Source organism: Malaclemys terrapin, chromosome 1 (assembly GCF_027887155.1).
Source record: "Malaclemys terrapin pileata isolate rMalTer1 chromosome 1, rMalTer1.hap1, whole genome shotgun sequence".
Lineage (NCBI taxonomy): Eukaryota > Metazoa > Chordata > Testudines > Emydidae > Malaclemys > Malaclemys terrapin.
In genome coordinates, this window is record NC_071505.1 from 326,812,559 (window position 1) to 326,839,831 (window position 27,273).

Consider the following 27,273-nt stretch of genomic DNA (forward strand, 5'->3'; position numbering starts at 1 on the left):
AAGACTTGTGACATAGACTGAATGAGAGACAAGGTGGGTGAGGTAAAATCTTTTACGGGACCAATTTCTGTTGGTGAAAGAGACAAGCTTTCGAGCTCTTCTTCAGCTCTGTGTAGCATGACAGCTTGTCTCTCTTACCATCAGAAGTTGGCCCAATAAAAGATATTACCTCACCCACCTTGTCTCTCTACTATCCTGGGGCCAACACCGCTCCAGCACTGAATGAGACAGACAGACATTGCCTCCCCCGTTTAAAAAAAAAAAAAAAAAAAAAAAAAAAAAAGTAAAATGTAATTAAAGACATTTACCACCAGATGGCAAACTAGTACAGCTCCCTCCGTTCTGGCAAGGATTCCTCTCACATGCATCAGGGTACAGAACGCAGCCAAGCTTTAATTCAGTCAGGCCAACCACTTCTGCAAAGCTGCTGCGCTTGTTTTGGAGCGGCAGTTCATTGTTATTCAGGATAACAGAATCCAGGCAGCCCTGAAAACCACTCAAGACCTGGGTTGTCCTCTTGTCAGTCAGGCTCCGGACATTATCCACTTGCACCAGGGCTCCAAAGTAGACCGAGCTATCTGTACTCAGAGTCTGAAAGTAGAGGGGGGCTTTGCGCCGCTCCACGTAACTGTCATCAAGTGACAAGCTTGTGAAATTCCGATTGAGCTCCAGGAAGACCGAGTGCCAGTTCCCATCATTAACAGTCCTGCCAGAAATTCCCAGGATTCCTGGGCCACTTCCACAGTCCAACTGGAACCACAATTTGCCATCCACGATCTGTGAGGGTAAAAGCAAAAACCAAACCACTTAAAACATTGGTTTTACAGCACTTCTTTAATGTGTGTCCTTAAAACTGGTCTGATACTTTACACGAATACTGTGGTATATTGTAGCAACCATTCACAACAACACTCAGACACACATTACTGTTCAGTAGCCATATAAATAAGTTTCACACTACAGGAGAGAGAGCGTGATGATGTAATCCAAGGGATGAGGCACTGGGCTGGGACACCTGGCATCTGTTCCCAGCTCTCTCATGTGACTTTGGGCAAGTCACTTCATCTTTCTGTGCCTGTTTCCTCTCCCATCATGTGACTCTCTTGTCTATTTAGACTGGAAGCTTTTGGGGCAAGGACTGTCTTGCATTGTATATTGCCTGTGCTTAGGACAATGGAGCTCCAATCTCAGCAGGGGATACTAGGTGCTAATACAAACAAATAGGTTTAACGGAGTTTACACTAGCCGGGCAGCAGGTTTTTGCATCCCTGTAGCTTTCACAGAGGAGCAGTATTTTTGTTGTTTTCCCTGATGTCACAAGTTCACTCCCCTCTATCAACAAACAGAGAAAATCCTGGTTAACCAGGGGTCAGTTATGACCTGTGGAGTTTACTTCACTGCACTCCAGCTTCCACTCAGAAAATGCAAGAACTGCCCGAGAGCTTCTACTTTCTTTCCTTCCCTCGTATTTGTACTGAGCTCATCACTGTAGTGTCTGAGCCTTTAATTTAAATATCATCACCACAACGTAAAGGTCACACCTGAGACTGGTTTCCTCCCTCTTCCCCTAGAGGCAGCTGGGGATTTGATGATGGTGGTGATTATTTATTACTGTTCCTCTTGCTCCTTGTCGGGCTGGCGGCAGAGGAATGGAGGTGCTGGTTAGGAAAGAGGGTCTAGTGTGGAGAGGAGACTGGACTAGAACTCAAGAGACCGGGGTTTGATTCCTGCTTCTGATTCCTTGTGTGCTATTGGGGAAGTCACTTGATCCACCCTGTGCCTCAGTTCTCCATCTGTAAATCAGAGTTTACAGTTCCCTACATCAGAGGAGTTGTGAACATACAATCCATTGAAAATTGTGAGAGGGCCAGTGCATGTACATAAATAGTGACAAGTAGAAACCTATGTCTGGGTTTCGCTGAAGTTGAAGCTTGCCAGCATTGTGGGGAAGGTGAAGTTCTTGGTCCCCCAAATCCAGAGCACAAAGACTGGCTTCCCTGATTAGCTGTTTATCCAAAGGCTGCGAGTGTCACCAGAGGACCATGAGGAACTTTAAAATGGCTGACAGATTTGGGAAACATTTCCTTTGATGTGCTAACACATTCATTGGACCCACACACTTTTAAAACCTTTGTAATTGTTTTACTTTTATTTCTTACTAAATGTTGTCCTTCAAAGGCACAATCTTTTTGCTGTGAGGACACGCTACCATCTGATCTGGAGCATGGTGATACAAGTGACAACCCAGCCTCTGATTTAACTGCTGCCATTACTACTTCTTCCCTTAAGTCATACAAAATGGGCACCTGTAATAGAGATGTCTCAGCTTTCAGCTCTAGTGTAGCACAATGAAAGGAAAACAGCCTTCAGGCCTTAACTGATGTAGCATCAGGGATGAAACAGACAGTTGGCAGAATGAGGATGGTGCACTTACTCTTTTAGCCCTAGAGACCAGTGTTCAGATCTAGATTAGGTTACTGGTGAAAATGAGTTTGGTGATTTCTGCAGGTCCTTACTGTATACATTGCAGTTTTATTTTGAATAGCCTCTGTACTGTGACTCAAAATACTTTATCGCATTCTCTAAGCAGTAATTATCCTCACCAGCCCCATTTTGGGACAGCTCTGTCCCAGTGTTTATCCCCCACGTAGCGTGCAGACACTTTATACTTCCACAGCATTCCATGCAGCAGACACTCTGCTAAGAGGACTCTTTTGGTGTCAGTTTACACTGGCAGAAGCTGGAATCTACTCAGGCTGTATCTGGTCCATATATCTGGCCCATTATATCTATTTTACACCTGGGTAAACCGGGGAAGAATAGTTAACTGGGATGCCAAAGGTCAAAATGCAAACCATGGCAAAGTTGAGTATAGAAACCAAGAGCGTTGACTCCAGGTCGCCTGTTCTACAGGTTCTCAAACCATGGTCTGTGCAGCACATGCCAGAGAGCTGGCAAGTCACATGTTGCTGGCTCCCCCTCCTTGGGTCAACAGGCCTATCATTAGAAGAAGAGCATGGAAATTGTTGGAAACAAGCAAGAAGTGTCAGCCTACCTGCATCTACTAGTAGCTACTGCTAGATAACAGGAGGAGAAGATGGAACCAGAGCAGCTCCCGGGGACTGGAGCCAACCGCAGAATGACTACAAATAACTAAACATTTCCGCATGTTTACAATTGTCGTAGTTGGTAATGGGATGTTGTGCAACAATGAAAGGGAAATAGTTTCCTCTGATCAGTAAAAGAGAGGGGAGGTGCCCAGGAGGCAGTGGTCCCCAGCTCACTCTAGCCACCAGATACACTCATTGAAATGTCTGTCTGTCTGTGCATTGCTTGGCTCTAGAAGGTACTTGAGTTTTTTACTTTCATCTGCACTTGAGTTTGCACAAAAGTCCCATAAAATATTAAAGCTAATACACTCCTTGACATTTCCCAACTCCTTGACATTAATTTTTTTCCCACTTTGCTGGCTTTGGAAATCTAGGTAAAATATTTGGGACAAGCGCATGGCCTGAATTTTCAGCTACGGCCAACTTCCATAAGACCTTATGCTCCACCACTCACAGTTTCTGATCATGAGATTGGCCAGATTTGGACTGTCTGTAACTTTGAATGGGCCTGCTCCAATTCATGCTAGGGGATAATGGCTCTAAGGAGGCTGTTCCACTGCCCAGCACTCAGAGGGTGGGGGCACAGAGCTGGCTAAGCCGGCTGTAAGCCACATAGGGACTTTCTTCAGCTGCTTTACATGCAGGAGTGGTGCCTGGCAGAGGACGAGGGGAAGGATTTGGCCTTATGAGTTTATCATGAACAACCCTTTATTTAAAAGCCCTTGACCAGACAAACCTGTAGGAGTCTGAGGGAACTAAAGAAAATTGGAAATGTTTCTAACACAACAAACTTAACTTATAGAGTTTAGAAATCTAAACTGTTGTCTTCTACTCCCAAAGCTCAATAAAGAAAAAGGGTGAGAGGTGTGTATAAGAATAAGTCTGGATTCACCTTCCATTTCAAAGTCTTATCTCAGAGGGCTTAAAAACTGGCCGTCAACAATTACTCTAAATTAAAACTGGCCTATTAAGCTATCAATTGAAGAGGAATCTTTTGATCATCAAGATGGCCCCACAAACTACAGTTGTTGTTTTTAAATTAAGAAGCAGCAGTTTATTTTTCCCATGCAACAAATAAACACCCCAATTTTGTAGGAGTAGTTTAGACAGGCGGTTTGAAAGTTTGGCCTAACATGGTCTAAATACAAGGGCAGACGGAGAGAAGAGGTGCTTTGAAAAGTAGCCATTACAGGAGTGGTAAATACAGTTCTTTCCCTAAAGGCTTTTATTACGCTTACTATGGAGTCTATTCTCCTGCATATTATATACATATAACTCCCATAAGGCTCATTATACCCTGACAGGTCCATTATTGACATGCCTTTTACCAGTATCCACATAACATGCGTTTCCAATTATCTATCTAAATACAGCACCGTACACACACTCATGGGACAAACAGTTTTTATCTAGGAGACAATGTTTTAAAGGATCTCGAGTTTAAAAATGCTTTACATATCTTCTGTTGTAGCTTGATCTTCTCTTTCCTTTCTTTTTCATCTGTTTTATTCTTACCCGTTCATATGTTTATTAAATATTACAGCTCCTCTGTATGCTCTGAAATTTCATGTCCATTTTGTTAAATGAAAAACACGTGCAAGGCAAGTCTTGGAGAGAGCAAGGATGGTCCAGGGGTTACGGCTCTAACCTAGGACTTGGGAGACCTGCATTCATGTCACCGGTAACAAACTGATAACTTAAACAGTTATAGGTCACCAGGACCAGATGGTATTCACCCAAGAGTTCTGAAGGAACTAAAATATAATATTGCAGAACTGCTGACTGTGGTATGTAACTTGTCACTTATATCAGCCTCTGTACCGGATGACTGGAGGATAGCTAATATGATACCAATTTTTAAACCAGACTCCAGAGGTGATCCTGGCAATTAGAGGCTGGTAAGCATAACTTCAGTCCGGAGAAACTGTTTGAAAGGACAGAATTATCAGACACACAGATGAACATGATTTGTTGGGGAAGAGACAATACATCTTTTGTAAAGGTAAATCATGCCTCGCCAATCTATCAGAATTCTTTGAGAAGGTCAAAAAACTTATGGGCAAGGGGGATCCAGTGGATATAATTATTTGGACTTTCACAAAACCTTTGACAAGGTCCCTCACCAAAGGCTTTTAAGCAAAGTAAGCTGTCCTGGGATAAGAGGGGATTAGGGATAGGGAACAGCTTCTATATGAGGAGAGATTAAAAAGAATGGAACTTTTCAGCTTGGAAATAAGACAATTTAGGGTACGTCTATACTTACCTCCGGGTCCGGTGGTAAGCAATCGATTTCTGGGATCGATCCCGGAAGTGCTCGCCGTCGACGCCGGTACTCCTGCTTGGCGAGAGGAGTACATGGAGTCGACGGGGGAGCCTGCCTCTCGCGTGTGGACCCGCGGTAAGTTCGAACTAAGATAGTTCGACTTCAGCTACGTGACTAACGTAGCTGAAGTTGCGTATCTTAGTTCGAAGTGGGGGGTTAGTGTGGACCAGCCCTAAGGGGGGATGTGATAGAGGTCTATAAAATCATGAATGGTGTGAAGAAAGAGAACAAGGAAGTATTATTTATCCCTGCATATAACACAAGAACCAGGGGTCACCCAATGAAATTAATGGACAGCAGGTTTAAAACAAACAAAAGAAAGAACTACTTCACACAATGCACAGTCACTAGGAACTCATTGGCAGAGGATGTGTGAAGGCCAAATGTACAACTGGATTAAAAAAAGAATTAGATAAGTTGATGGAGGACAGGTCCTAAATCTCTAGCTGCCAGCAGCTGGGACTGGAAGACAAGGGATGGATCACTTGATGATTACCTGTTCTGTTCATTCCCTCTGGGGCACTTGGGATTGGCCACTGTCAGAAGACAGGATACTGGGCTAGATGGACCATTGGTCTGACCCAGTATAATTGTTCTTATGTTATGTCTCTGCTCTGCTACAGACTTCCTGTGTGATCTTAGTGCCTCAGTTTGCCATCTGGGAAATGGGGATAATAGCCCTACATTAAATGCATTAAAGATTGTGAGTTGCTCAGATACAACAGGGATGGGGGCCATAAAGTATTTTAGAAAGACAAACACACAGACAGTTACAGCCCTTAATGTGGCCTGCAAGGGAAGTAAGGTGTCCTGCTCAAATTGTGAGCTATGAGTAAGAGGGTGAGGAGGGGCTGAGAGCAGGAGGAGGCCTGGCCCTACCCAACCTAATTGCTGGCTACAGACGCTGGATAGACACACAGGGAGGAATAAACTGCTCCACAAAAACAGGTGAAACAAGTTACTCCTTCTCCCAGAGGAGGCACAGAGTAAAGGAGAAATTGTTGCTCACTGAGTCACAATTCACCTCTGGTTTGCTGCCCCTTCCTTAGGACAGGCTGTCAAGTTACAATCTAATTTTTGGTAGTGCATTGAGAGATATGGGAAACAAAGCTAAAATTTTGTCTGAAGACGGTAGATGCTAGCAAATGTTATGAAAATCAAATTAAAAGCTGATGCTCAAGTCAGGTTATGCAGATTCCCATGCAAATAGCTTTTACGCCTTTGGACCTAAATGGGATGGCTAACAGTTTGCTGCTCTGGGACTTCAGCTCAGAACAGAGCCTCCGGTGCTATTTTTGCACATACAGCGAGGTGCAAACTGCCCCATCCTGTGGTAATACAGTCCGTGGCACCTCAGTGGAGGCCCGCTCTGATCACATTAAAGAATGATGCTATAAATTCACTGCAGGGCAGCCAGTGTTTCTTTAAACTGGGTAATTCCTGAACAGCTGAGTGCTTCCTACCTCAGAACACAACTTATCTTACAGTCTCTCTCCTTCCAGCTGCATAGGCTGTAACACAAATATATACAGTGTTGACAGGGCCAATTCAATCAGGGTGGATGTAGGGACTGGGAGTGGCTGGCTCATTACAGAAGCAGCTTTTCCTCTCCTGGAATTGACACCTCCTCATCTATTATTGGGAGTGGACTACATCCACCCTGATTGAATTGGCCCTGTCAACACTGGTTCTCCACTTGCGAAGTAACTCCCTGCTCTCCATGTGTCAGTATATAATGCCTGCATCTGTAACTTTCACTCTATGCATCTGAAGAAGTGAGGTTTTTACCCACGAAAGCTTATGCCCAAATAAATCTGTTAGTCTTTAAGGTGCCACCAGACTCCTTGTTTTTGTAGATACAGACTAACATGGCTACCCCCGATACATAAATATATACAGTAACTCCTCACTTAAAGTCGTCCCGGTTAACACTGTTTTGTTGTTAATCAATTAGGGGACATGCTCGTTTAAAGTTGTGCAATGCTCCCTTCTAACGTCGTTTGGCAGCCGCCTGCTTTGTCCACTGCTTGCAGGAAGAGCAGCCCGTTCCAGCTAGCTGGTGGGGGCTTGGAACCAGAGTGGACCGGCAGCCCCCATATCAGCTCCCTCTAAGTTCCCTGTGCAGCAGCTGCCCAGCAGGCTAGCAATTGCAGCTGTCCCTCTCCCCACTGCCATGTGCTGCTCCTGCCCTCTGCCTTGGAGCTGCTCCCTGAGACTCCTGCTTCCTATGCAGGGGGGAGAGGTGGAAGAGGGGAGCTAATGTCAGGGTGTCCCCCTCCTCCCTGTTCCTGCACCTCGCTTACCCCATCTTCCATAGAGCAGGAGGGACACACGACAGGGCTCAGGACAGAGGGAGCTTGCTGGCAGCAGCTGCGGTCTCAGCAAACTGCTGATCTAATTAACAAAGCAGTGTATTTAAAGGGGAAATGCACATCTCTCTCTCTCTCTCTCACACACAGTTTGTGTCTCTGTCTGTGATGGTGTCTCCCCTCCCTCCATTCCTGCTGCCTTTTAGAATGTGAGAGTTAATGCTTGAGGGCTCAGCCAATTGCTAGTTCATCATTTAGCAGTAAGGCATGCCCTGAGAAATATCCCACCCTCTGACTCCTCCTCCTCAACCAAGCTTCACAATCATCATCACTGTGTACCAGTATTAACTTGTTTGTTTAAAACTTATTCTCTCTGTGTGTGTGTGTGTGTGTGTGTGTGTGTATATATATTTATATCTATATATATATAAAATATAGTCTTTTGTCTGGTGAAAAAAAATTCCCTGGAACCTAACCCCCTCATTTACATTAATTCTTATGGGGAAATTGGATTCGCTTAACATCGTTTCGCTTAAAGTTGCATTTTTCAGGAACATAACTACAACGTTAAGTGAGGAGTTACTGTATTTGGATACACGTATGTGCCATAGTATACAAATATATAAAACTCATGAAATATGTGAAATAGGCAGAGAGGGGCAGAGGGGCTTCTAAAGGGTGATGCAATTTCATATGTGTTGATTGTTTCATTCAATAAGCAAAATGAGCAAAATGAATATTGTAAAATATTAGCCTGGCAGAGGGGCTTGTATCAGTACATCAACACAGGTAATAAACTGATCAAATGGCTCTTCTGAGACCACCTTAGGCTTGCACAGTCCATCTGCAATCACATACCATGGATACAACATGATGCCTACTGATCATCTAGGGAAATATTTTGTTAGTGGGATTACATTTCAGGTTCATGTGTGTAAAATGGTATATTTAATACTGAAATATTACTTGCTTCAACTCTAGCAACACCTGGGATCACATCCAAGCTTCAATCTTATCCTGCATAAGGTGATGTTGTAGTAATACATTAAAATGTATAAAATTCACTTAACTAAGCTTTGCAAAGTTTCACACTGACTGCCTGGACTAAAAAGATATATGATTGCCTTATACTATTCAACAATTACATCGCATGACAGGAAAGTTGGTCTTTATTTTTTTAATCTCTTTGATTTTATAAAACAAGTGGGACTTAAATGAGGATTCTCATCCAAAATGGCCTAATCTTGGTTAACCTTTTATTACTTTTCACTGATAGATGTTACACAAGAGAAAGGAACGCGTGATGCAGTTCTCTGCATGTGTAATAATTCCTAGGGAAAAAGCAATTGAATGACATCTCATTTTGCTCCAACAGCTTAAAATCAGGAAGCATACATCTGAAAGCATTTACTTTTAGAATGGCTGACCCCTCTAAATCAATGGATAAATTGCTTCATTTGAAACAACCAAATAAATAACACCCCTATTATATCAACGTATTATAACTAAAAGCTTGGAACAGGATGGTAGACATGCAGTTTGTTCAACTAAATTGATTATTCAGTGAAGAAGGACCCTGTGTTACGATTATGAAGCATTTCCACCCCCTGAGTTATTATACATTTATGAGCTTCCAAAATTAAGCTGGTCATTTAAACATTAAAGACCATACTGTGCTATCAATTTTTAAGTAGATATCCGTGGTGGTGGTGAAAGCTTATTTCCAAATCAATGGTACAATAAGCCCTAAATATATCTTTTGGCCTCCAGAGAGTTTCACATAAAGCCCTAAAATTGGTAGCATCAATATTGTTCCATTTTCTACCCTCATTTAGGGCTCGATTGTGTGAAGTGCTGAACCCTCTGGCTCTGATCCAGCAAAGCACCTAAGCATGTGCTTAAAACTTAGTATAGTCTCCAGCGGTGGCTCCAGGCACCAGCGCTCCAAGCGCGTTCCTGGGTCAGCAAGCGGCGGGGGGCGCCCTGCTGATCCCTGTGAGGGCGACAGTCAGGCTGCCTTCGGCGGCTTGCCTGCGAGAGGTTCGCTGGTCCCGTGGATTCGGTGGCGGGTACGCCAAAGCCGCGGGACTGGCGGACCTCCCACAGGCATGCCGCGGAAGGCAGCCTGCCTGCCGTGCCTGGGGCATCAAAAAAGCTAGAGCCGCCCCTGATAGTCTCAATGACTTCATGTGCATGAAAATAAGCAAACGTTTCAGTGCTTTGTTGGATTGGGCCAGAGTGCTCTGCACACTGCGGGATCAATCCATTATCACCTGCTTTGAAATATATCGTCAGATTTAACTTAATTGAAAGCAATACTCAAATCTTCTGAATAACAGTCTCACATTTTAGGGGGGAGGGATAGCTCAGTGGTTTGAACATTGGCCTGCTAATCCCGGGGTTTGAGTTCAATCCTTGAGGGGGCCACTTAGGGATCTGGGGCAAAATCAGTACTTGGCCCTACTAGTGAAGGCAGGGGGCTGGACTCGATGACCTTTCAAGGTCCCTTCCAGTTCTAGGAGATGGGATATCTCCATTAATTTAATTTAATTTAGAGACCTCTGTCCAGTCTATCAATCTTAGATACGCATATGACCGGCATTACCATAGTGTTTGAGTGGCTCACAATCTTTAATGCATTTATCCTCACAACACCCATTTTACAGATAGCATCAATTTTTCAAAGGTGCCTAAGAGATTTAGGAGCCAAATCCCATTTTCACAAGTGGCTTAGGAGTCTAAGTCTCAAATGGGCTAAAGATGCTTTGAAAAAATTGGCCTACGTGAATTGCCCAAGATGGCACAAAGTCCATGGCGGAACAGCGAAATGAATCCAAATCTCCATATCATAGAATCATAGAATATCAGAGTTGGAAGGGACCTCAAGAGGTCATCTAGTCCAACCCCCTGCTCAAAGCAGGACCAATTCCCAGCTAAATCATCCCAGCCAGGGCTTTGTCAAGCCGGGCCTTAAAAACCTCCAAGGAAGGAGACTCCACCACCTCCCTAGGTAACGCATTCCAGTGTTTCACCACCCTCCTAGTGAAATAGTTTTTCCTGATATCCAACCTGGACCTCCCCCACTGCAACTTGAGACCATTGCTCCTTGTTCTGTCATCTGCCACCACTGAGAACAGCCGAGCTCCATCCTCTTTGGAACTCCCCTTTGGGTAGTTGAAGGCTGCTATCAAATCCCCCCTCATTCTTCTCTTCTGGAGACTAAACAATCCCAGTTCCCTCAGCCTCTCCTCATAAGTCATGTGCTCCAGACCCCTAATCATTTTTGTTGCCCTCCGCTGGACTCTTTCAAATTTTTCCACATCCTTCTTGTAGTGTGGGGCCCAAAACTGGACACAGTATTCCAGATGAGGCCTCACCAATGTCGAATAAAGGGGAACGATCATGTTCCTCGATCTGTTGGCAATGCCCCTACTTATACAGCCCAAAATGCCATTAGCCTTCTTGGCAACAAGAGCACACTGTTGACTCATATCCAGCTTCTCGTCCACTGTGACCCCTAGGTCCTTTTCTGCAGAACTGCTACCTAGCCATTCGGTCCCTATTCTGTAGCAGTGCATGGGATTCTTCCATCCTAAGTGCAGGACTCTGCACTTGTCCTTGTTGAACCTCATCAGGTTTTTTTCGGCCCAATCGTCTAATTTGTCTAGGTCCCTCTGTATCCGATCCCTACCCTCTAGTGTATCTACCACGCCTCCTAGTTTAGTATCATCTGCAAACTTGCTGAGAGTGCAGTCCACACCATCCTCCAGATCATTAATAAAGATATTAAACAAAACCGGCCCCAGGACCGACCCTTGGGGCACTCCGCTTGAAACCGGCTGCCAACTAGACATGGAGCCATTGATCACTACCCATTGAGCCCGACGATCTAGCCAGCTTTCTATCCACCTTACAGTCCATTCATCCAGCCCATACTTCTTTAACTTGGCGGCAAGAATACTGTGGGAGACCGTATCAAAAGTTTTGCTAAAGTCAAGGAATAACACATCCACTGCTTTCCCCTCATCCACAGAGCCAGTTATCTCATCATAGAAGGCAATTAGGTTAGTCAGGCAAGACTTCTCCTTCGTGAATCCATGCTGACTGTTCCTGATCACTTTCCTCTCCTCTAAATGTTTCATAATTGATTCCTTGAGGACCTGCTCCATGATTTTTCCAGGGACTGAGTTGAGGCTGACTGGCCTGTAGTTCCCCGGATCCTCCTTCTTCCCTTTTTTAAAGATGGGCACTACATTAGCCCTTTTCCAGTCATCTGGGACCTCCCCTGATCGCCATGAGTTTTCAAAAATAATGGCTAATGGCTCTGCAATCTCACCCACCAACTCCTTTAGCACCCTCGGATGCAGCGCATCCGGCCCCATGGACTTGTGCACGTCCAGTTTTTCTAAATAGTCCCGAACCACTTCTTTCTCCACAGAGGGTTGGTCACCTTCTCCCCATGCTGTACTGCCCAGTGCAGCAATCTGGGAGCTGACCTTGTGCGACCCTATATCAGACCCTAATCACTGGAACATGCTTTTTCTCTATTTTTTTAAGTGTCTGTCACCATAGTATCCAAGCCCCTGTTGGTAATGTTAACTAAATATGTGATCCATTGGAATGATAGGCACCATATGAATGTGGGATTATCATTTGAGTATTGTTGCCTGACACGTCCTACCATAAGATTCTATTTTCAGTTTCTTACAACTTTACCAAACTTTAATTATTCAGGATGAAGTTTTATTTATGAGTGTCTGCTTCAGGTTGAATTTTTTGGGGAAACTTCATCCAAAATGGTTCAGCCATTTCCAAGAATGAGATTAGGAAAAATACATCATTTTTGTCCATGTTAAAAAACTCTTATTTGGAAACCACTAGCACCCTCATATTTGAAAGTTCAAGCAATGGCCTTTTTTACATCTCCAAACATTTAGGACTCAATTAGGTCTCACACAAGCCTGAGCTGTGCTGATTTCCCTACTCTCCCTGCCCCCCATGAAAGGCACAATACTCCTACCCATGAAACATTTTTTGTATTTAAGCACAACAGCTATAGAGACATTTACTGTACACTAAAAATTGCTGTCACTGTTTTAAAATTACCTGAACATTCAAACAAAACAAAAATCTAAAAATTGCAAACACAAATACAAAATGCTCTGTACCATTTCTTCACTGCTGAGTTACAGTACATGGAAAAGATACAATCAGTCACATTGTCTTCATTCAGTGCCTTCAGGATCCCAGCAGAAGTATTATACATGGAGGTTGTTGGAACTGTTTATCCTTCTCTTTTAACCCGCTCAACAGAAATTTGACCTTCCATAGAACTACTTTTTAGGCTGTCATAGAGTCAATAGAGTCATAGAGACTTAATTCAATATAATAGGAGTCTCCACCTACCCCCAGCTGTCTAGAAGAACAATCATAACTCACAGATTCGATAAGCCACCTCATTCAAACAGAGAACCTTTTATTAAAAAAAAAAAATTGTTTTTGAAATTCAGTGGTATGAAGGCACATTTTCCAATCACACAGATGCAGAGGAAAAACAGCCTTTTCAACAAGTGTGGTTTAGAATACACAATCATCTGAATGGCCAGGTCTTACATCTCAAGTAGATCGACTCTTGCGCCTAGACACATACAATGGTCATATAAGATACAGCACCCAATGGTCCATATTCAAAGAACACTACTACTGCAATGCATATTAAGCTGCTTTTTTGTTTGTTGTTTTTGTTGAAATTGCTGCTTTTCCCTGTTACCATGAACAGATCAATCTTCATCTTCTCAATTCACAGCTGAAATGAGAACAACATTCCGCAAAGCAAGAGCCAATGACAAAACATATAATCAAGAAAATAAGTGCGGGAAAGATAACATTTCAATTACCTTCAGAATTATACAGGGATTTGCTCTGGTGTACATTATAATCCCATTGCTTTGCAAGGTTCGCAAACGCAGAGCCAGCTTGAATTCTTCTTTCTTGCTATTTTCAGAAACCCGGTATTTGATGTAACTATTCCCAGCAAAGCTAAGGGAAGTGTGTCCTGAAATAACCGTTTTGAAAAGATACATATTGCAAATGAAGTTAATAACAGAACATAGGTAGATAACAAAGAAGAAACTCTTAAATAAAACCCACCTTTGACTGATTAAAAACGTGTCTCCATTGCAAACCACACTCCATAGATTTGGGGAGAATAATTTCATATCAGGGGGAAAATCCAACTCACCATTCTCAGACAAGAAGCCTTATTGACTTCCTTGGAACTATTGGCAGGCGTAAGGTGAGAAGGATTTAGCTCTAGCAGAGCACCAGAAATCAGAATTTGCTGGTGAATCTGCACCCTCTGTTAGCATCAGGATATTTCTGACACTGAGTCCTACTGAAAGCCCATTGAAGTCAATGGAAATAATCTGTTTGACTTTGCGTCAGGACCCTAGTGCCTTGGTGGTTAACATAAGCTGAACAAAATATACAAAGTTTCTGGAACGTTCTTTTCAAGACAGCATGGTATTTTTATCAGAAAAATTACAAACTTAATGAATGTTAATAACAAATAAAACCTTGAATTAGTACCATATGTCTCCTAAAGGATCCCAAAGTGCTTTGCTGCTAGCAGGGCAATATCTAGTGATAGCAGTTCTCTAGAAAGAACTGTCTGCTCAAAAGTCCCATGTTTTACTGATTTGGGGGTCCCATCCTGATCAGATTCAGGTCAATGGGAGTTTTGTTTGTAGATGCAGAATCAGGTATATATATACAGCACCAGGTCTGCACAACCAGCATTTTTTACAACACTCTTAAGTAAACGGAGTGAGACCAGATTCTGAGAGGTATTGTGCATACACAACTCCCATTGACTTCAATAGCAACTCTCCGTATTATGATACAACGGCAGCACTTCTTATATAAAAATCACACTTTTAAGTTTCAGAGTAGCAGCCGTGTTAGTCTGTATCCGCAAAAAGAACAGGAGTACTTGTGGCACCTTAGAGACTAGCAAATTTATTAGAGCATAAGCTTTTGTGGGCTACAGCCCGAAGAAGTGGGCTGTAGTCCACGAAAGTTTATGCTCTAATAAATTTGTTAGTCTCTAAGGTGCCACAAGTACTCCTGTTCTTTTTACACTTTTAAGTATTTCCTGGTTACTCTTTTGACAGAATCTGCACCTGAACATTCTCCGAGCTTCCCTGGAGGGCACTGGCAGATGAATGGTCTTCGACTAGCTTCGTACCCCACACACTGCATGTCCCCTGGACACGGCTTCTCCATACAGGGATCGCTGGACCCAGGACACAGCCCTCCTGTGAGCAATTGAAACATGCTGTTAAAAATACAATATCAAACATACACCTTGGCAACAGGAAGCAGAAAGAGACTTAAAAACTGTAACAGAATTTAACTCTAGATTGTAAACTCTTTGGGACGGGGATGTCTTTTAAATAAGTGTGCGTACCGCGCCTAGCGTAATGGGGTGCTGGTCCTTGACTGGGTGCGTAGGTGCTGCCATAAGACAAATCAATCAATACATATAATAATAAACAATTATGACCAATTCACTGGTGTCATGATGGCTTTGCCAGTGTTTCGTCCCAAACCCCGTCTCTGGAGGGGGATCTAGAGCTGACCCATGAAATACATAACTAGGGGCTACATCCTTCTTCTGCCTTGCCTCAAGTCTGGAGAATTCTGTGCAGGCAGGAAGGATAGCTGCGCACAGACTGCACAGTTGTAAGGAGAGCTCCTTGTGCAGGTGGTACTGCAATATCCTCACACTCCACAGTGGCATGCTGATCCTTCCAGAAGAGGAAAGCAACCCCATAAAGCTGGATTCTGGATACACTGCTAGGCGCCACAAATCCTGCACCCTCCCTTCCAAATGTGGCTGCATCCATTCCACTGCATCTGGGATCCTGGACAAAAAAGGAGGAGTGGACAGGATTTTCCTGTCTTTGAAGCTAAGTAGGAATCAGGGTGGCGACATTTAAAAAATAATCAGATGGGTTATTTTAAATTATATATTTTTAAGACAGGAGAAGGTTAACACTCTAAATAGCTAGCTTCACTTTACAGACTTAAATTGGGCAAAATAATCCTTAAAATACTCAAACTGTATTTAGTGGCATATGTAAATGGGTTAAAATTACTTAAACTTTGAAAAGTCATGACAGCTGAGGCACCATCAGTACTTTCATAAGAATTTTGATTAGGTTTGCCAACATGGGACACAATTTTGGTCTGACCTACATCCATGAAGATCTCCTGCTGACTTCAAGGGGTAGTCTGGAGGCAGAATTGAGTCCCTAAGGTCTAAACCTTGCTTAAAATCTTTCCTTACAACACAGGCACTGCAAGCACTTCAAAAATTCCCTAAATATGTAACACCCAACAAATTCAGATGGCTGCTAAGGGCTTGATTTAAAGCTAATGGAAGTCAATGGAAAGTTCCCATTGAATTTAATGGATTCTGGATCAGGACCTTATTTTGTCATTTTAAAAGCCCTTAAATACATATATATTTAAATTAGCTCAGTCTGGAAAGGCATGTAACACTGTAAACCACAATGCAAATGACCACACAGCCTCTGAGGGAGCCACTGAAGCTCATCATATCAATCCTCAAATGCTTCTAGAAAGAGACACTTTCTTTTTAGCCACCACAAAGAAATGCAAAGGAAATTAACATGCACTGGGCCAAGTTCTGCCCTTGGATGAGTTTGTGGGACTTCTAGTGAAATGCATGTGGTTGTGCATGCCTCCCTATGCTTGAGATTTATTTGCTTCTGTTGATTTGTATGTAGGGCTTGAACAGAGAGAGGGCCAGTGGTGGGGGATGGATAGGGTTAGCACTTCCTCGGCTGTCAAACTTAAATTAATACATCTCGGAGCAGATTTAAGGACAGGAGAGTGCCCCCTTATTGAATATTTGCTGTTCCTGCTTTGTGTCACAACCTTAATGTCATTTGAATGTGGGTTTTGGGGTTTTTGTTAGTGTATGTATTTTATTTATAGGGCATAAAGAAAGTAATGAACTTGTAATAGGGCAATCCCCTCCCACTCCTTACAGTTATGAAAGAGACTACGTTACTGCTAACACACTTTTGTACAAGCCAAGCATGGCTCAGACTAAGCATAGCTCAAGTTACCTGGCACGGTAGGTATGTTCTGGAAACAGAAAACTTATTACTGTAGGTTTCAAAGTGGAGATGATCTGCCTACAAATATGGCAGAGACTATCAATGTCTATGCTTGACGAGCAACACAGTCAGTTTAATCTTTTAACACCTCCCCTCCTTTGTCAAACATTTGTTTGAGACGTCTGTGAAGTAAATGAGCACTGATGTGAAATGATGCATGGCAATCTTTATTAATCAGTGTAATAGGGTATATTAACATGCATAATAATCAAGAAGAGCTCTGTGTAAGCACAAAAGCATGTCTCTTTCACCATCAGAAATTGGTCCAATAAAAGATCTTATTTCGCCCACCTTGCCTCTCATGCATAACACTACTAATATATTATCACATTTCAACTCCTATAGATACTAATAGGGATTAAATCAACAGGCTTCTATGGAAATTTAATTTAATAGGGTTCTAAAGAAAATATTCTAAAAATACAGAATTTAACTGAGAATTGAGATATTTTCCATAGATGTTTTTGTTTGTTTGTTTTTCTTTTTAAACAACAACAATCCTACAGAATTCTATATCAAGGACATAATTCTCTAGAGAATGGTACAAATATTCCACGGAAAGGTTATAATTTACTGTTCAATTCCATCAGCTATTTCAATACATTCTTATTAAGTGTATGCTCTATATGCACGGTATATCTGTTCTTTGAAGATACTTAAACCTTATGTAAGGCAGTAATTTAAGTGAGCCTCTCTGTAGCTGACAAATAGACAAGTCACTTGGGCAAAAGCCCCAGAGCTTGTGAATATGCTGAACTGCTGAGATTTCAGAATGTGGCATTGCACATTTTCACAACCCTTTAACCTTTGATTAAAATCTCTGACATTAAGCAATAAATCAATACTTGGCTTCTCTATCAGTCTCTGCCACTTTTTAGCTGATTCTAACTCTTGATTTGTAGTTCAGATTCATCATTCCATGGTCCAAAAGTATATGGAAAGAATCTAATATATTTATGATCACTATGAAGATGTACGCTTACCCTGGCAGACTATGAATGGTTTTTTTAGATAAACTACAAGCAAATTAACTTTTTATTCATCCTGTGGATTTCACAGCTGTGACAGAAGTTTTAAAATATTCAAACCTGGGAGAAGAAATGTTTTATGCCTATCTGTATGGTTATAAGTGCATAAGCTACAAATCATGCACTACTGTATTGCATTGTTTTAGCTAATGTGCATGTTCAGGCTGATTTCATAACCACACCGAGTAAACTTGTAAAATAATTCACGGATATGTTATCCACAGCCAGAGTTGAAATACAATAATTTAGTTGTCACATTTCCACTCTGAAGTCCAGCATTTTTACCATTCTTTGTTCTTTCCGAAAGAGATTCAACAATATGGACTAGGATTGATTTTCTTTCCCCTAGGCAAGTCCTGAAAATCCATGGCATTCCCATGTAACTCACATTACTATTAGTAAATCTGTTTCCAAGAAGGAATTGCACAGAAACATGGAGTTAGGGTCAACCAGTAACTGACAGGAAATTTTGGAAGGGGGTTTGACAGATGATCTCCGTTTATTGCTCTATGAAGAGGTAGAGCTACTCCAAGGTCCCTGCCAGTATGATGAAGGCGGGGGGGGAGGGGAGTCTCACCTTGCATGTAATCTATACCTTAGCGGTTCAAAAGTACTGTGCTTCAAAGAGAATGGACTACAGTCAACTTTTTCCAACCTTGGGTGATGCACTGGCTTCAAAGGCAGCGTACATTTTGTAGGGGAGAGATCTTGGTATTAATGCAAAAATGATATTAATTATAATAACTTATTTTTTATTAGGTCATTACAAACTTTAATGGAGGATAGGTCCATCAATGGCTATTAGTCGGGATGGACAGGGATGGTGTCCCTAGCCTCTGTTTGCCAGAAGCCGGGAATGAGCGACGGGGTGGATCACTTGATAACCTGTTCTGTTCATTCCCTCTGGGGCACCTGGCATTGGTCACTGTCAGAAGACAGGATACTGGGCTAGATGGACCTTTGGTCTGACCCAGTTCGGCCGCTCTTATGTTCTTAAACTTGTTTACGCATTTATTGAACATTAAGATATAGTTACAAGAACGTTATAGCCAGGATGCTTGGAAATATAACAATACACATGTTTAGCTAGTTATGTTACAAAATGTTAAAGCTAATCAAAGACATTCAGGAAAATTTCTACTCCTAACTCCCTAGGACAAGCAAACATCAAGATGACAAACCATGTAAAACATTCATGTTTTAGGAAGAAACCTGAATATGATTGGAACATAGGGTGTATCAGAGCGATACATCTAGGTACTGTGGGTCCTACCAACCTCCACTCTCTTGCAAGAAAACTTACTTGTGTTCTTAAAACCTTTAGAGAAAAACATGTTGTCGGAGATGTTTTAAACTTTTGTTATTTCTTAAATGTTGAAATGACAAACACCTTTGGAGATGTATGTTTGCAAAGATATTTAAATGTAGGAATAGTAAGATGTTTAATATACAAATATAGCAAGGTACTTTGATGCTATAAATGTGTACTAATATAAGAAGCCATTTAAGTATAGAATATTTATATTAATAAGATGCCAATTAATTACTGGCAGCGTGCAAGCAAACCCACATCCAACTCCAGAAGACAAGAATCATCTCTTCTAAAACTATGACAAGAATCAACACTTTTTTATATTATCTAAGCTGTAAAAAAACTTTCTAAGAGTTATTTAATTTTAAAAAACTATTTGGAGAACTGAAATCTTTTATATAAAGAACAGGAGTGTTTGGACTTTTTCAAAACAGAATTTCATTTTCTGTCAAACTCTAATAAAGTTGAAAGAATATCTCAGAGGATGAATCAAATAAAAAGAAACATTTAAAACTAGCTTTGAACGTTATCTGATGCTTTCGTCCACAAGAAGAACAAAGGCAATGAAAGAAACGTTGCATATTCATTAAACAGATTGTTTATTCAGGAGCTGAAAGTGTCATCTAAGCCAACCCTGAAGGCATCAAGCCAATGAAAAGGTGACAGCAACCAACTTTGAAAAGAAACAAGCCTGTGTGTTTTCCTGTAAATTTCCTAAAAATCGGAAGAAGATGCATATAAAAGAGTCCAAAGTGAGCACCTCTCAGACACACACTCCCTGCTATTCTGCTTAGACAGCAAACACGCCACAACTGATCCTGTGCATCTCTACACGCAAGCTGCCACAGACAATTAAGAAAAACAGAGAAGACTCAAGAAGAAACCAACCCAAGGAAGACCTCCCCAAACTTCAGCATGGACAGGTGAGAGAAGTTAACTAAAACACTGACAAGCGATTAGATTTAAATTCATATAATGATTTTATTGGGATACCGGAATGCTACTGTAATTTAAAATATTAACAGTTTCTCCTGATAATCACCAGCTGGTTAGGCCATGTATTGCTGGAGAGGAGATGGGATAAACACTGGTAAACAGAGAAATAGTGGGATTTAATTACACCTAGGATTCTTAATATTTGTAATTGGCCTGTTTTAAGATAGCTTCTTTTAATTAACTAATTTAAATATTTCCTTTGATTTCAGAGGATTTAGTTAAGATTGTTACTTTGCCCAACTACAAACTGCTTAGTTATTATTAATAACTAGACAGGCTTCACTTGCCTTTAAACACATTTTTTTTGCCTGTTTATCCACATTTTTAAGTATCTAATAAGATACTAAAGCTCAATTCGGGATAATACTATATTTTGGTCTTAACTTACCAAAAACCAAAAAGCACCCCACCACCACCAAGGGAATCCACTCTAAAAGGTGTAATCTCTGCTAAAAGACCTCCATAGAAAGATATAATATAGGAGAGATCGTAATAGAAGTATCAGTATTATCTTTGTTTTTTCATTTGTATTATTTTATTTAATGCTTTCTTTTTCTTTCTTCACTAGTAAAATGACCACAATTAATAAGTGTGATTATTTTGCTTGGTCTTAATCATGGTCTCCTAAGATACATAGAAGAACCTCTATGACTGAGTAGTGGGAGTCACACCCATAATATGACAATAAAAGAAACAATTAGTAAGAGCTGGCCAACCATTTCTCTAAACTAAGTATTTCTAGTAATGTTTAAAATAAAATAACATGGCGCCCAACAATTAAAACAACGCTCCTATACCACACAATGTGTTCGGCACCTTGGAAAAATCAGACCATTTTTATTTAATGCCTAAGTGCAGACTGGATGGAAAGATATGATCCTCCTCTCTCACTCAGTCTTCTTAGTTGTACTACCATGATGGCTTACAAGGGGCAGGATCTGTGTGTGGGCTTTATGGGAGTCAATGGGTCTTTTGGAGGAATTTGAATGAGCAGAGAGTGGGAGTCTGGCACATTGGTGTTGGCACTTGAGTTCAATGGTGTAGTACTGGACGCATTGGCTCCATTCATGAGAGGTACTGAGGACCTCTTCGCGGGTGCTGTGTGCTCTCAACTCTTACAATGGGACCTGAGGGGTCAGAGCAGCTCTAAAAATTGGGCCTTTTTATTTATTTATTAGTGGCAGAGGATCACAGCGCACTATATTTAGTTATTTCTGCCTTCCCTTCAGAATGTACCAGGTATAGCTCCACAAGACTATAGCTCCACTATCCCTCTGGGGGGGAGGGATAGCTCAGTGGTTTGAGCATTGGCCTGCTAAACCCAGGGTTGTGAGTTCAATCCTTGAGGGGACCATTTAGGGATCTGGGGCAAAAATCTCTCTGGGAATTGGTCCCCCTTTGAGCAGGGGGTTAGACTAGATGACCTCCTGAGGTCCCTTCCAACCCTGATATTCTATGATTCTAAGACCTAAAGCCTAGATTCCTTCTTTCCTCCCATGAATTTAGATTTTGGTACGAGACAGAAGAATCTATTCCTGTCACACTGTAGAAGAAGCCATATGCACTCTAATATAGAGGTGTGAGCTTTCACTTCCACACAACACTTTTGGGGACAGTGTTCACAAGGCTCCTGAATGATTAAGTCAGAACCATATTCGATCCTCTTCCCTAACAAAAAGCAACAGAGAGTCCCGTGGCACCTTTAAGACTAACAGAAACCCATGGTTTCAAAAACTGCCCAGTGTAGTGCAAATTATGCTCCTCATAAAAGTTCCTTAACAGGGGCTAGAAATGGGACTGTGAACAAGACTTTATGAACAAATTGGTTCCAACAAAACTAATCTACCCCCCCTCCCCCCCATGAACCTTTGTCCTAAAACTAAACCCAAACCAAATCTTTAAGTTTTTTTAAAAGGATAATATAACACGAAACTATCATTTTTGCCTCTGAAACACCAAAATATCAAGAGAATGGCTGTTTATTCCAGTACTTTTCACATGACTGGAAGCACAAATGCCAGAAATCTCAGGAGTTAGCCTGTTATTGCAAGATTTTTTTAGTTATTGACTCTAAAGGTTCAGACTGAGGCATCTGAACTTTTGGACTTTATCCTACCTGAAGTGAGCTGCTGAATCTTTAGAGGTTCACAAGTTACCTGCTTTAACAGTCTCTTGGCATTCTGGTGCTAGATAGTTCAGTTTACTCATAAAGGTAATCTAGGTTATGCACAGCTGGCATGCATAATTTGTGCATATCTTTGACATCTGGCAGTGGGAACTACATTCCAAGTCTGATACATATTTCAAGAATGTGTGAATTAGCTCAAACTCAGGCTTCCTGGGTTATAACTGAATCTGATCAGTGAAAACATATGCAATATTTTAATGGGTTTGTCATGCTTCAATCTATCAATATTTATTTGGCTACATCATTAAACTACTCTAGAAACAAATATAGTAGAACACTGATTCTGCTGAATGTGTCTTGCCAAAGCTATCACGTTAAAAGAACCATGAGGAAATCCATCCTAGTATTTTGTATACTATTTTTCCACTTGCTATATTTATATGCATATAAATATGCAGATACACACTCATTATGTTTTATCATACAGAATACACACACACACACATTTCTGAGGAAAGACGGATTAAAAGAACTATCTATGGTTTGCTTTAACAAAAACTAAAGAGATTGAGGCAGGTTAATTTTCTACAAGTATCCGAAGGGAACACATGCCACGGACCAAGGTTAACTGCTCTGGATGGTAAACAAGGGGTATAATTAGCAACAATGGAATGAAAATAAGAATGGGAAAATGTAAACTGAATACCAGGAGAAAATTCCTGTCAGTGAGATCTATCAGTCTCCCAAGATAGGTATGGATTCCCCATTGATTGGTACATGTAAAACTAGACTGGACAAAGATACAGTTTCAAAACAGTACAGGATATACTGTGGGTAATAGTCCTGCACTGGCTTGGGGGCTTGGCTAGATGATATGATAGCACAGTGCAGTCCATTCTATGAAAGTCTCTATTGCACAGCTTTTGTATAGCCAATAATAGCAGGGACTACTATAACATACATCTAAACCTGTTTGAAACACTTAACACTATCATTTAACAATTAGCCCTTAAATGTGCATAAAAGGTCTCAACTCCAATCTTCTGATCTTCTCACATGCGCTCAACTATCAGGGCCCTATTATCTCCCCTCTGCAGGACTCAAGTGACTCCAGCTGAAGTTCCATGCATTGAGGCCTGACCCAATCCCCTCTGAAATCCCTGGTAAGACACTCATTGACTTCGACGGGAGCAAGAGCAAAACCTTAAGGAGGCTAGGTTGTCAGACTGAAGTTCTGCCACACAGATCTGAGAGCAAAATGTGGTGCACAGTCTTCATGGGCCAAATGCAATATATGCAAATGTCGCAGCCTCAATGACTTCACAGGACTTTTGTCCATTGACACCAGCAGAAAACAAGGTCCCATCTTTCTGTGTGTGTTTACGAGAAGGGAGGTTTAAATGTATTGATTTTACAGCAGCTTCTTATTTCACTCTTGAGCAAAGTGGAAAGAACAGAAAACTGCACAAACAGAAGGAACAGATCTATTATTATAACTACTTGAGGTTTTTTACCTAGTACACAGAAGCAGAAGGAAGACGGGCAACCTAGTGAATATGTTATCCATTCCCGTATGAAATCCCTTCAAAACTGTGGAACAATTTCATGAACCAGTGCCACAGTGGTTAAAACAAAAACCAACCACACACAAAAATGCACATAACTGGAAGCCCGAGTGTAGCTCAAAAGGTCAGAAGCAGTACTTGCTCCCAATTACTTAACGAAATACTTTATTGGTTTCCATTCCCCCCCCCCCAAATATGAATGAAAAAGGCCTTTCCATCTTTATCACTTAGGTTAAAGGTCATCCTCACTTTCAAAATGCTGGGTGCAGTCTCTAAATACTGACTGGGCAGTTTCTGACATGACCACACTTTATGTACATTTCAGTACTGTTACGGATTGGGTGGAAAACCACAGCAGAAGGTTTGTTGATGGCTCTGATTACCATGCCTCCAGCAAAGTGGCCTTTAGTCACAGAAGGTGAAAATTCACCATCTTCCATTTACATCAATAAACATGAACAATTCTTAACCAGCCTCAGAAATCAATTCCCACCATACATTTGCCACATGCTCTTTAACTAAATGAATTGAACTGCCCCTTCCAATTTGCATCAGAGAAATAAAAACCATCCTAACCCATAATGTGGAAAGATTGAAGGTGAAGAGGGAGTAGCACTCACCATTACATGTGCAGCGTACATTTCTGTAGAAACGGGGACACACAAAACTAATTCGCGCTGTGCTATAGGTCATCAGGGAATGGGAATCAATAGACAGGCTTTGTTCACAGTGCTGCTCCTGACAATCCAGTCCAGAACAATTCTTCTCCAAGATAGCCGAGATGCGAATCACATTTTCTAAGTGTCTCCTTGCATTGGTAAGCTTCTGAATCAAATAAGCAGGCTTATAGAATCCAGTGGTGTGCATCTGAACTGCAAACAGCATGTCAAGCTGATTGGTGCCTGCCACAGGCTGAATGCTGATAATGTGCAGGCTATCTTGTTTCTGTGAGAGCACAGCATTTCGCAAGGTGCGCCTGAACCCATGCATGTGGAGCCCCACAAAATCTTCAGGGGAAACGTTCTCAAATCGGATGGTGACCGTGTTCTGCAGCATTTCTTGCATCAGCTGTTCCACATGGACGACAACATCGATCGGCACTTGGAACCGGCCATCGCTGACTGACACGTTCAGTGTGTACTTGCCATTATCTAGCCCTCCTAGGGCAATGATCTTGCCATCGTGGCTGTTAACCTTGAACAGACTTTTCTGCTCTGACTTCAGGGTATAAGTGAGAACATCATACACATCTTGATCTGTGGCATGAATCTTTCCAATGACACCCCCTGGAAAGTCATCTTCCATGGTGACTATAAAAATCTCCAGTGGAATGGCTGTTGGTTTGTGAATGCTTTCTTCAATAACTCGCACTTGAATGTAAGTGTGGGACACCTGTTGAGGCTTCCCAGAATCTTTAGCCTAATTTAATTTGGAAAGAAGAAGCACACGAATAAATCACAGTCAATAATAACAACTCCTCACTCTTCCTCCTCCTTCTCCCTACTACTACACCTCTACCTCGATATAACGCTGTCCTCGGGAGCCAAAAAATCTTACCGTGTTATAGGTGAAACCACGTTATATCGAACTTGCTTTGATCCACCGGAGTGCGCAGCCGCCCCCTCCCCCCCCCCCCGAGCACTGTTTTACCGCGTTATATCCGAATTCGTGTTATATCGGGTCACGTTATATCGGGGTAGAGGTGTATATTTATATAGTCTGTCATCCTGACACTCTTTCAAAGCACTTTACTAACTATATACATAAACACCTTGCCCCCACATTGCAATGCTGCCACCTCTGATGTGGAATATAAAAACACCTTAGGGAAATTAAGAGAACTATATCACAGGATACGTCTACACTACCCGCTGGATTGGCGGGTAGTGATTGACCTATCGGGGAATTGATTTATTGCGTCTAGTGTAGATGCGATAAATCAATCCCTGATCGCTCTGCCGTCAACTCCTGTACTCCACTGTGGCGAGAGGCGGAAGCAGAGTCGACAGGGGAGTGGCGGCAGTGGACCCCGCGCCCTGAGGACGTGAGGTAAGTCGACCTAAGATACGTCGACTTCAGCTACGCTATTGTCGTACCTGAAGTTGCGTATCTTAGGTCGATCTCCCCCTCCCCCCAGTGTAGCACCAGGCCTAAGTGAACTGCAGGGGGAAACGTATAGCCAGACTGAAATGCGACCAGAATACCACAGATAGAACTTGTACTCCATTGTATTACATGGGATCTTCAATTACCACAAATGGTCAGGTTTTTTATTTTAGTCCCACTCCCATTTGAATGATGGCCCCTCCTGTGCATCTGATGGAGCTTTGGTTCAGTACTGACTCAAAGAAGAGAGTGCCACCTACTTAATCATCAAGACTGCTTTCTGCAGCAGCTGGGCATGCTTCAGAAGTTTCTGATCCACCTTGACCCTGCTTAGCTTATGAGGATCTTAGAAAGTTAGGGTTGGTTTTTTTAATACTGCTTTCTGTATTGCTTTACCTAAATCACTCAAGGAACATGCTTGAAATAAAGAAAATTTATCACCCTCCAAAGATGAAATAAGATGCATGCTCTATTACTAGCAATAAAATATGAGAGTAGAACTGAGCTTGGACAGCTGACTCTGTGACCCAGAGCACATATGATAGCATCATTTGCACTTTTTATAGAGAGCAACAGAGCAGGTCTGACAAAAAACTCAAGGCCCTCCTGACAGAAGGCTGTGCAAACTTGGATCAATGTTCTTTTTGTGCAGTAATAAAAATGCTCTATTCAGCTCACTATTAAGATTTACTACTCATTCTGAAGGAGAACAGAACAAAAGAACACAGACCTGCCACTTGATCCCAAGATCTTTATTGGAGAATTGAATGTGGTTATAAAAATCAACAAGGAAAAAGAAAAAAATATAGAATGCTAATAATGCTATACCTTCAGTAGGAGCAGTGGGTGCTAAGCACCTCTGAAAATCACTCCTTCTCATCGTGAATAGGGCTGGAAAGCTAAAAAGGTAATTTTGTTGACCCTCCTCCGAATTTAATTTTAATAAAAAAAACAAAGGAGGACTGGTGGTAGAGTGGAAAGAGAGGCTCTTCTTTAAGCTGCCCTGAACTGTCAGATATGCTGGTGGGGTCCAAACACTCCAAACAACATTAAAAATGTTTTAATTGTAGAAGCCCTTAAATACGAAAGGAATGTGAAGGGTCTATTAAGCCTCCAAAAGTCAAGCACAATATTTTTCTGTACGTTCTGATACATTTTAGACTATGATGTCTATCTTTTACTCCAGT

General features: G+C 41.7%; 1 protein-coding gene across 4 annotated transcripts in view; it reads right to left on the reverse strand.

The window, feature by feature from the left end:
• The window catches only part of FAT3 (FAT atypical cadherin 3), a 572,988-nt gene that overhangs the window by 33,949 nt on the left and 511,766 nt on the right, over positions 1 to 27,273 (reverse strand). For all 4 annotated transcript variants that reach the window (XM_054015671.1, XM_054015669.1, XM_054015670.1 and 1 more), the window contains 4 exons: positions 24,601 to 25,399; positions 14,924 to 15,058; positions 13,640 to 13,797; positions 309 to 777 (listed from right to left, as the gene is read on the reverse strand). In XM_054015671.1, coding sequence (XP_053871646.1) covers positions 309 to 777; positions 13,640 to 13,797; positions 14,924 to 15,058; positions 24,601 to 25,399 — 1,561 coding nt within the window. The remainder of the gene's footprint in view (positions 1 to 308; positions 778 to 13,639; positions 13,798 to 14,923; positions 15,059 to 24,600; positions 25,400 to 27,273) is intronic.